This window comes from Nestor notabilis, unplaced genomic scaffold (assembly GCF_000696875.1).
Source record: "Nestor notabilis isolate BGI_N333 unplaced genomic scaffold, ASM69687v1 scaffold2909, whole genome shotgun sequence".
In the NCBI taxonomy this organism is placed as follows: Eukaryota; Metazoa; Chordata; class Aves; order Psittaciformes; family Psittacidae; genus Nestor; species Nestor notabilis.
The window spans coordinates 181304-191939 of NW_009943978.1; the positions used below are offsets into that span (position 1 = coordinate 181304).

At 46.0% G+C, this 10636-nt stretch overlaps 1 protein-coding gene across 1 annotated transcript in view; it reads left to right on the forward strand.

Moving 5' to 3' along the window:
* Positions 1 to 4990: 4990 nt before the first annotated feature.
* The window catches only part of GRIP2 (glutamate receptor interacting protein 2), a 55469-nt gene continuing 49823 nt past the window's right edge, over positions 4991 to 10636 (forward strand). The window contains exons 1-3 of the mRNA XM_010022206.1: positions 4991 to 5063; positions 8250 to 8385; positions 9187 to 9332. Coding sequence (XP_010020508.1) covers positions 5024 to 5063; positions 8250 to 8385; positions 9187 to 9332 — 322 coding nt within the window. The 5' untranslated portion in view covers positions 4991 to 5023. The remainder of the gene's footprint in view (positions 5064 to 8249; positions 8386 to 9186; positions 9333 to 10636) is intronic.

A 10636-nucleotide genomic window follows, 5' to 3' on the forward strand; every position in this document is an offset into this window, starting at 1 on the left:
TTTTTCCATTAAACAAATGGGAGGTTTTACCTCTTGGTCTTCCCATAAGATTAATGCACTTTCTCTGCGGGAACTGTCTTAAAGCCATCCAGGAATCTGAACAACTTGCAGACAGCAAGTCTAATTGTCACAGAATCTTATTTAGCCAATGCTGATTTTCATTAAAAGGTGATCTCTGTTAATAACATAGACTAATAACACTTCCAAATGAAAACACCCTTCATTTTTCCCCCCCACAGGCAGGGATAATGAACTCTTAAATCAGTGCTTTTTCAGAGGAAGCTTTTTTTCCCATTGTAACAGAGGTTGGTTTGAGACCTAACTCGTTACAGGAGATCCTGGTGCCTGTGCTCACATCCCATTGGGAATAGAACTAAGAAAAAAGTCATGGTGTTATTGAGACTGGTTTTGCTGCCGGTTGCTACAGAGAGAGAATTTGGCCCACTGGCTCTGTGAATGTGGGAGGGCTGATGGGGTGTCTTGGAAAGGCAGCAAGTCAACCTTGGAGAGGGTTCAACAAATGGCTCAAACCGTTCAGGAAGCCCAGGGATCACTAGTTTAGGGAAATTGTGGATTTCCTAGGAGTTAAGAGTGATTTCAGTGTATGCAGCTGGCCCCTGCAGCTCAGCCAGCTGGCTGCTAGATAATGGGCAAACAAGCATCTTGGTTAGAGAGACTCCTGTTTATGCCCTCAATGAGAAAGCAACATCAGGAAGGTAAATTCCACCTTACTATTTAGGCCTAAGAGAGTCCACATCAGAGACAGTCATGAGAAATCAGGAAGCCAATTTCTGCTGCTTGTGGAGCAACGTGTCTTCCTTACCAATGCCTCAGTTCTCAGTCTTAAACCAAAAGAAGCAACAAAACCCAGCCCAAGGCTAAAGCTGCTATCAAGGACAGACCCTGGGGCAAGCCAGACAGGGAGGATGTTGCACAGATCCGTTTCTCCCCATACTCCCTGTTAACTGGCTTTATTCACTTCCTTTTTGGATTGCAGTTATTGTTCCTTCTCCTTTTTTGTCTTTGGGGACAGCATAAAACATGACAGTGCCCTGGCTGGAGGTGCCATGGACTAGAGACACTGCTGAGAGCTGCCATTGATGGTCTGGCAGCAGGGTGGGATATTGGAGTTTGCCCTGAACTTCCCTTCTTCCTGCCCCTGGCACTTCTGCTGAAGCAGGGAGATATTCTTCATGCTCATTCAGCTATCCAGTTTGTTTCTGAGGGAATGAGATGGAATTCCCTCTTCTTTTTTGTCACTGGGTGAGATGTATACTACCGTAAGACACTGTGACGAGAGTTCAGGGCCATGTGTGTAGTAGGGGTAGAGACTTGGGAACTCTTCTCTCCCTGGTGTTAATAAGACTTTGAAATGGCAAAAACTATTGTCAAAGAAGTTAAAGGAAATTTTTTATATGGCACAGCTTCCCATGGGATCAATATATGGAAAGTGTCGTGCTGTCGTTTTTATTGAGGGTCTTGTGAACTTTGTGAGCTTTTCTGAAAGATTTAGGAAAGCTTGAAAAATATACCTCTAATGGCTCCAGCACTGATTGCTTGCCAAAAGAACCCATGCAGGCTTTTAAAAAGCATTATTTCCCCAATTTTAGGATGTAGAGAGATTCATGAATTTTCAGTGCTAGTGCTGGTGCTGTGATTTGGGCTGACTGAGCAATCAGGCTCGTTACCAGTCTCGCCTCTGAATCGATGCTGTGCTAGGAAGGAGAACTAAGAGCACGAAGAGAAGGAATTTCTTATTATAAAAAACAAAGTCTCTTCCTTCTCTTCCAAAAGAAAGAAAAAAAAGCTCAGAAAAAGTGACTCCATTAACAGCAGCTTGAGTGGCAGAGCAGGAAATCAGCTGAAAATGAACAAAGAGCCACGCGGCAGGGATGCTAATGCAAGCAAATGCCAATTCACACTTCGGCAGGCGGCCTGTGGCAGCTTCCTTTCCTGTTCAAACATTTTAGCCAGATAATGAGTGAAAAAACCAAACATTTTTCACATAATCAACTGAGTTTGGAAGGGAGAAGCAATAGAGGAAGGGGAGCTGCGGTGCTAATTATGTGCTGGCTGATATGGCTGTCAACGAAACAGTGTGGGACTGTGCTGGGGGGGTAGGGGGGAGTATGTTGCTAATTGCCAGCAGCTCTTGGCCACTTGGCTGGTGGTGGGAGCTGCTGTTAGTGCATAGGCAACCTGGTTGCTTGCTGAAATGGAAGCCAAGGCACGCTTGCCAGGAGCTATTGGAGTAGGGAGGGTAACTTAGCAAACTGGGGTTACGTATCAATGTATTGATTGGGGTTGTGATGGGGAAATGAAGTGCAGAAGGGTGCTGGTGGCTGTCTGGTCCAGGGCGGTGTGTTTATGTGAAGCAGATGGTTGACTGCTTTACTTTGCCAGCAGATTATGGAGTTGGCTTTGAACCATCTTGTGTGGTTTCCCGGGAACGCAGGGATCCCGTCTGCAGCATCAGCAGATCGTTGCTGCCTCAAGTACGTTACCTGGGGTCAGAGCTGGCAGCAGTGCTCTCACACAGAGCACGTTGGGGTGATCCTCACCATCTGCAGTGTCCTGTGTGACCAGAGGCACACTGATGCTCCCGTGGCATTGAGAGGCTCCAGCCCCAGATGTCTAAGGGTATTTTGCTGATGCCTTTTGCAGACCTACGTCCAGAGCTGATAAAGCAACCTCATGCTGGGTATCTTGAGATGCTGTTTTGGGGTTCCTCTTCCAATGTGCTGCTGCACTGGGGAAAGAAATAAAGGGAGGTTGTAGCTGCTGGGCTGAGTGGTGTGAGCAGAGAGGAGCTGGGTTGGCGTTGTCCTGCTGCTCCCCTGGGAAATGATACCTTGTTTGTACTCCCAAACCATCCGTATTTTCTGACTGCAGTTCTGCAAGGCACGGGTTGACAGAGGGGAGGGTAAGGCAGGATAGTAGCAAAAACCTTCCGGAGAGAGAAATTGAGATGCCAACAGTGGCAGAGACGGAAAGCTCTGAATCTTTATCCCTACCAAGCAGCTACTGAAGAAGAGATGAGATGAGATGGGGCTTTGCTTTTTTTTTTTCTCCTTGATTTATTTTGTTAATATTTTTATAAAAATGGATGCTGGAGCTGAACTGTCCCAAGTTCATGAAACTTCTTTCCAGAGTCATTAAGCTCAGATTCACCTTGACCCTGCTCTCCCCATCACCCAAAGAACCACTGTTATTAAAGTTGCAAATTTCATTTTCAAGCCTTCTGCTGTTAGCATTGATGCCAGGCTGTACCAGCACCCATCCGAAACCAATGGCTCGCCTTGGTGCTGCTTGTGATTCTCTAGCCAAGGGCTGCTGCTTTCGCTGTCAGCATTGAGCAATGCTGCAAGGTCTCAATGGTGAGGACAGTGCTGGTTTTCCCTGCCTGTTGTTAAAGACAGAGCTTCACTCACCTGCTTCACAGAGGTCCTGCACGCTTAGGTGTCAAGGTTCAGTATGTTTTGGCAGCAATGGCTTGGCGTAGCTTGGTGACAGTCTAGTGCCAAGTGCCAGCTCTTGCGTCAGTTCAGTGGTGATAGCAAAGCTTTCACAGTGGTGCAGGAGTCCAGGGTCTGGATATCTACATCATCCCTCTATGGGCTGCAAAAGTAAATGGTGTTTATTTTTCAGCTCAAAGTTTTTGTGCTTGGAAGTGCAGATGTGATTCAGTCAAAGCTTTTCGCTGAACTTTGTCAACCTGTGAGGTTACTTCAGCTGGGGCAGCAAGAATTAAAACTAAATTATTTTAGCTTTTTTGGAAATTACCACCTAAAGGTGGACCTTTATTTCATTTTACTTTTAAAAACATGCTCACTTGAGCAAAATTCCCTTCCAAGTGGTTAAGTGTAACCCACAATGATTGAATTTATGCCGTTATTTTATGGGCAAAGTAGGCTGCCAGCAAACTGAGCATCAGTTTTAATTTCTTTGTCCACTGTCTGGAATGGGGCTGAGCAAAGTAGTTCCCTTTGTAGGCAGCGAGGCAAAAACTTCTGCGTAACTTATATTTAAGTTGCTTAAGGGCTGCAGACAGGAGTAAGTGGGTAAGGTTTTCAGTAACCCATATTTATACTGTCATGGACAACTTCTAAACTGTCACAGCTATTGAAGAATTGGGAAGGGCAATCCAGGAATGTGGTCACTGAGAATGGGAGCTATTTGATGCTACATGGTTACTGGAAATTATCGATTGGCAAAGCACCAGCTTTTTAGGAAATGCCATGAAAATAGACATTTTAGATGGATGGCAGTGAAATCTGTAGAAGCACATTCCCTTCTCTACAAATAATCTCTGTGCCATGTAGGACTCTTCCAATAGGAGAATACAATGGTATTTAAATACTTAACATTTAAATTTCAGCTGATGCTGGATGAGGCATTTACAGTGTATAATACTATTTTCTCTTTCCTCTGACTTTTTTTTGTTGTAAAACCACTTAGCAGAAGGTGTTCTGTATATTGTAGAGAGGCTGGAACAGCAGCAGGAAAATGTGACTTTGAAAATAATGGGATCTATAAGAACAGGCAATTTCGTTCAAGTATAGTGATTTAGTGCCCTGTTAGTGTCCTGATGTATAACTCCATTTCCAAAGACTGTAAGTTTTCTCACAAGCATAATGACAGGCTTAAAACTTGTGAGACTAATGCCACAGCTTTCTCTGTCCTCAGTTGTTCCACATATTGCAGGAGTAAGGGAATTTTGTTCTCTCCGAACAGATTAGCTCCAAGAAAAATAAATCAGATAATGTTACTGCCTTCTTGTTTCTTTCCCTCCCTCCCTAAGAAGCAAGATAGTCCACATGGCACAGTGCAAAGCTGGGGCTGGTAATGTTTTTTCTTGCCTACAGTCTGCCACATGGATGTGATCCTGGTTCTGGTGCCACCAGGACAACTTTTTAAAGTGCTCTGGTTCTGTTTGTTGCTTTTGGTACTAACTTCAGCTTCTGTGTTTGCTCTGCTCGCAGACGATGGCCCTTACTCGAAGGGGAGCAAGGACTCTGGTGGGATGGACACAGCCCTGGTCTCCAGGAGGCAAAGCATCCCAGGTAAAGAAGGGATCAGCTCCTGCTCCAAAACACTGAGGCATCCATTACACTTTACCTAGCTATCCCTAAAATTGGTGCAGCCTCTCAAAACACCCATTTTGGTGCATCTATCAGCAAAGCTTTTGCCAGAGGGCAGAAGTGGGTGGTAGTAACTGGTCTCAGTGAGTGGTATGTTACTGGTACAGTCAGATTCTGGTGCGGAGCTGTCATTGGTGGTTTTGGGAAGCCAGACACACGTATCTATGTGGCTGACACCACAAAGAGGAAAACAGCAGTTAAGGAGACGGGGAAGAAGCGTTGCCACATCTGAGCTCGCCAGGCGGGGAGGGAGGCTGGCAGTGCCTGGCGAGCTTCGTATTTCCCATGTGTGACTGAGTTTGTTTTGGTATCTAGTCAGTCACAGCAGACTTCTGTGTGAGATCAACCTTCCTGTGCAGAAACACCCCCGGGGGCTGAAGAGGAAGTGGAGAAATGGTGGTACATTTGCCTCTGTTGGTGCTGGGCTTTATCTGCCTCAGCATGCCAGCAGGTTTGGATGGGCTGTTCTGGACAGCTCATCTCCTTCCTAAGAAAGCCCATGGCTTCATTGACTTCTGACCATTAATGACCCAGTCACAGGTTTGGTTTAGTGTGTTGTAAGAGATGGGGAGGAAACAGGGCCCTTTCGCTGTTGCTTCAACATCCTGCAATTTTTCTAGGGGATATTATTCTGCATCCTCTGGGACTTCAGCCCTCATGAAGAGAGGCTGATTCCCTGCTCACAAGAGCCGATATGTCCAACAACCCAGCATCTCAATGGGGAGGGCAAAATTCAGGTGTGCTCTTCCTGCCCTGGGATGCTTTGAGCAGCAAAATCCAAGCACATATACCAATAAAAGAAATCCAAGTCTATTTGCATATAGCACTTAAAAACTATGTCATGAAGGACCAGGTTCTACTTAACCAGGTCACTTTTACATCTGTGTGTGTCTCTGATAGCAGCAGTAGATTTATAGAGGCATTGGTCAAAATCCCTTACTGCTTACCTTAATAGATTGATCTTAAGGACTTGCCTTTTTTTGGAGCAATGATTTCTCCTTGAACCCATAACAGTGGGTAATTGCACTCTGGGAGCTCTCATTTTAAACACCTATCAAGGCTCAAAATTAAACCCCATTGAAGAGCTAATAATCTCCCCTTGTGGCACCATCTGTGTTGATCAGTCATGTCTGTAGTTGAGAGGAAATTTGCAGGCTAGAGCTGGATGGTGTTCCTTCCAGCACAGCAGGCAGCCTCCACAAAGTTTCTGGCAGCCCCTGGGATCCCGGCTTGGTGAATTGAAAACTAAGTTACTGTAGTTGGCAAGGGATCAAAACTGAGTTTAAAGAGCAAAAGCATTATGGACCTGATGTTTTACAACGAGCTGCCAGGGCCATGTTAAATGGGTGCCCAGCAGTGCCTAAATGCCTTCCAGGCTGTCGCTGGATTGCAAAGGGGTTCCCCACTCGCATTAATCAGGTGCACAGATTATCCTTGGAAGTGTTTTGCAAAACAGGTAATGCGTGGCAGGACATGAAGGGAGGTGTCACGGTGGCATTAGACAAGGAGCAAAGTGCTAGTGATTAGGCACCACAGTGCCAAATGGCACCTTCTCCCAGTGAAAGAGGATGGAGGGGGGAAGCCCTGCATCAGGATGGATCTTCTGCATTAATATGCTATTTAAGAGGCCCTGTCTTGTTCTGGAAATTGTAGTGTGCAAGAGGTTTCAAATGTTCCCTCTCTAAATAAAGCATTTCATTTAAGCCTGGTATGGTTTGCTGTGCAAACAAACTCCTGGTCCATTTGCAGTGTGGGTTTTAGTCCACAGATATGGGTCTGCTGTTTGCCGGGTGCTGCTGATGCCCATCACCACCTTCTCCTGCACTTCCCTGGGATAAGGGCACCCTCTGTGAGGGAGACTGTTTTCTCCTGTCAAACTGTGGGAGATTTCAACAACAGAGAGAGTGGAGGTGGATGGATCATGTCGTACACGAATTCTGCAAAAGGTTCTTAGAGGGGGCTCTGGCAAGGCATGAAAGTCATCTGATTTGCCCCAGGGTTAGTTCTCCTTTGAGCAAAGAGTGTGGGTGCTGTCATGTGGATTAATGCAGAGCTGCCTTTTGCCAAGCCTGCAGAGCTCTTCATCTTTCCTTGGGCTAGTGCTGGCTCTTCTGCTAACTTACTCCCCTCCTCTAGAAGCTGGAATCGTTTCGGGACCCTGTTTTTGTGAACCCAGACATGAGTTGTAATGGGATCAAAGCTGGCATCTTGTTAGGCTTGTATACAGGTGCTGGACAAACAATAGTGTCATCTTGGGCTGAAGGAAGGTAAAACGTTTGCTGCCTGCATCAAAAAGGGAAGCAGTACCAAGGCAGCAGGTGTTGGGTGGGCATCTCCTAATCCTGACTCTGCCATACCTGTCCTGGCTGGCAGTGCATGTGGAACCAGTTATGTTGTAGAAGTGATTGTGTCTTCAATTCCACCCTTAGATGGGGGAGTATGGGGGAAGTTTGACTTAGATCAGGTGCAAATGAGCAGGGAAACTGCTGCGAATGAGTGAAGGTCATGCCTCCCCTGTTCCCCTGCTGATGGCAGGATCCCACCTCTCTCCACATTATGTTCTTTACCTCCCAACTGTGTTGATGTCTTGTGGTATTTTTTTAAATCACAGTGTTTTAAGACCCACCCTGTTCTGTTCATCCAGGCAGCTACTGCAGGTCCACAGCATCCTCCTATCTGGTAACTGTGACTGCCTGACATGTAGCCCTCCTATCACCCTCCACACTCTATGTCAAACATAGTCCCTGAGGTAGTCCCCCTGAACCATTGCTGAGATCCCATCACCCTGGTTTTGAATCCTTCCACTGCCACCAGCACCTTGAAACACAAGCTTTTTATTCTGTCACAAGCCTCCACTCCTCTGCCTTGTTCCACTTGGTCCTGCTCACCAGACCTGCATGCAAACGCTTTCCCTCCACAACTGTGGGTCCACCAGCACACGCTTCTGTGTCACTGATTAATTTTAAATAGGCTGAAGCTTTCTCTTCATGCTAATTTTACAAATCATCCCAGGTTTGCTCTTCCACTACCTGTAGGAAAAGGGTGTCCTTGGGATTGGGAGGAATGTGCCTTCCACTGAGATGTCTGTCTTTATTCCTGGTCTTTCAGAGGAGTTCAGAGGGATCACCGTTGTGGAGCTGATTAAGAAGGAAGGAAGCACCCTCGGATTAACCATTTCAGGTGGCACGGACAAAGATGGAAAGCCAAGAGTCTCCAACCTGAGGCCAGGAGGACTGGCTGCAAGGTGAGACATGGAAATGGGGTGCAGAGAGCACAGTAAAATGGGAGCAGGGGAGTTGCGTGTTCTAAACGTTGGGTGAATACAGCTATAATTAACATAGCTGGCTCCCAAGTCTCTTTTTTCAAGTGCCCCAGAATGCAAAGTTGTTGCTTCAGCAACTCAAACATCTTCTATTTTGAGTTATTTCCCATGCTCTGTGCAATTATGCTCTGAAATTTTGTGTAGGGATATTTGGGATTCTGTGAAATAAGGCAGCCTTGTCAGGAGGGCTGCATGGTACAATACATCTTGATCAAGCTAAGTGGTTTAATACTGTATCTGTTCTGAATACTGAGTGGATAAGTAACGCTGGCTCAGAAGAGGAATGGGAGAAGACAGGCTCCAAGAAGCAGAGCAAAGGAAGGAGTGATTGAACAAATTTGCAGAAAACAGGCAAAAGGAAAAATGTTTCCTTTTTCCCTTGCTGGATGTTTTTTGTCAGACAGCTCCTGGTGTGCTTCTCTTTGACAGATTGCTCTACATGAATGGGAACTGAGCAATAAAAAGAGAGGTTGTAAAGACGTAGACTGCGATTGTTGCTTTATGTACAGATCTGAGCACTTGCCAACAGGAAAGATAGATGCCGTCGATTTTAGCACGTCCCTCTGAGAGCAAGCACGTGCAATCAGCTCCGATCAGCCCCGTGCTGGTGGCTCGGTCAGAAAGTCCTCCAGTCACCAAAGGTTTGCCAGGAGCATCCCGGCTGAGTGTAGCAGGGACTTTGTGCTGCCACTGCTTTTGTTTTCCCTTTTTCTTTACCTGCAGAAGCGACCAGCTGAATGTTGGGGATTACATCAAGTCAGTGAATGGCATTAACCTGACCAAGCTGCGGCATGATGAGATCATCAGCCTGCTGAAGAACGTGGGTGAAAGGGTGGTGCTGGAAGTAGAGTATGAGCTTCCGCCAGCCGGTGGGTGCCTCTCTGATAACACTGCTCTTCTCTTGGCTGCCTTATGTCCTGGCGTACAGACGAGCTTGCTCGTGCATTAACCATCATGGCCTAGGCAGTGTCCAGGGGCATTTTGATGTTGCGCCTTCATCTGCTCGCAGCACTGCACTGGATGCTGCAGAGCTGTGTGCAGTCGGAGCAGAGCCCTTTTTCCGGCACAGTGGGTGCCTGTTCATGCACACTGGCAGGAGATGGCTGATTAGGTCTCTCTTGCCTTGGAGTGACTCAGTAGCACAGGCCAATCTGCCTCCTGATGCTGCTTCAGCTTGTTTTTCTTTTTCCCTTTTGGAGCACAGCTATAGGAGGTTTTATTCAGCCTTAAGCATGTATTGCCAGATCCTCTTTTCTGAACAGTGGCAAGTGCTGTTATTCCTTAAGATGCTTTGAAATGTTACGTGTTTTCAGAAGGGCAGCTGAAGCAGCCTGTTTTCCAGTTAAGGGTCACTAGCAGAAGCTGGCAAACCCCATTCACAGGGCTTGCATCCTGATGTGGGAGAGTCTGTGCTCTTACCCCCATTTGTTTGTTCTGATTAAAACAAATTCCTCAACCCAGTTTGTCATCAGCGTCTTTCCATTGTGAAAATGATCTCCTCCCCAGTTATTACTCATTCAGTTCCCCAGATCAATCGGAGGATGATTGGGCAGAAGAAATAGAACAACTAAAAATAAGATGACAGGAAAACCAAAACTGATGAAATCTAAGCATTTTGCCCCAGATAGGAAGCTGTGTTAGACTTCATATCTTTGCTATAGCTCCTGCCTTTATGTGAAAAGTATTTAATATATAAATGACCATATAAATCCCAAAACCAATATAATCTAAATTAGCTGAATCTCTATCCATCACTCCCTCTCTTCTGCTGTAAATGTTTCTTAGCTTTTGCATACAGCCCTGGTAAAACAACCTGTGGCTCAAGTTTTCCATGTTCTTATTCTCACTAGAGATGACAACTCTTAACCTTTCTCCTTAGCTGTGAGCCTGACTAGCAGGAACCTGATAAGCTGCTAAGGAGCAGTGCCAATACTGCATGGCTCAATCAATAGCAGTGATACAAAATCTCCCCACCTCTGAACGAGCAGGAAGAGCACACTGAAATAGTGACTTGTCTCCCTTGAGATTATTGGTGCTGTTTATGACTAATCGATACAAAGAAGCACTGCAAAATACAGGGCATTGTCCATTATTGCCTTGATCCAGATCATTGTGGGCTTTTACCTGCAGTGAGGGTTTGTTATTGCTGTGTTCACCCGTCTTTCTGTCTCTT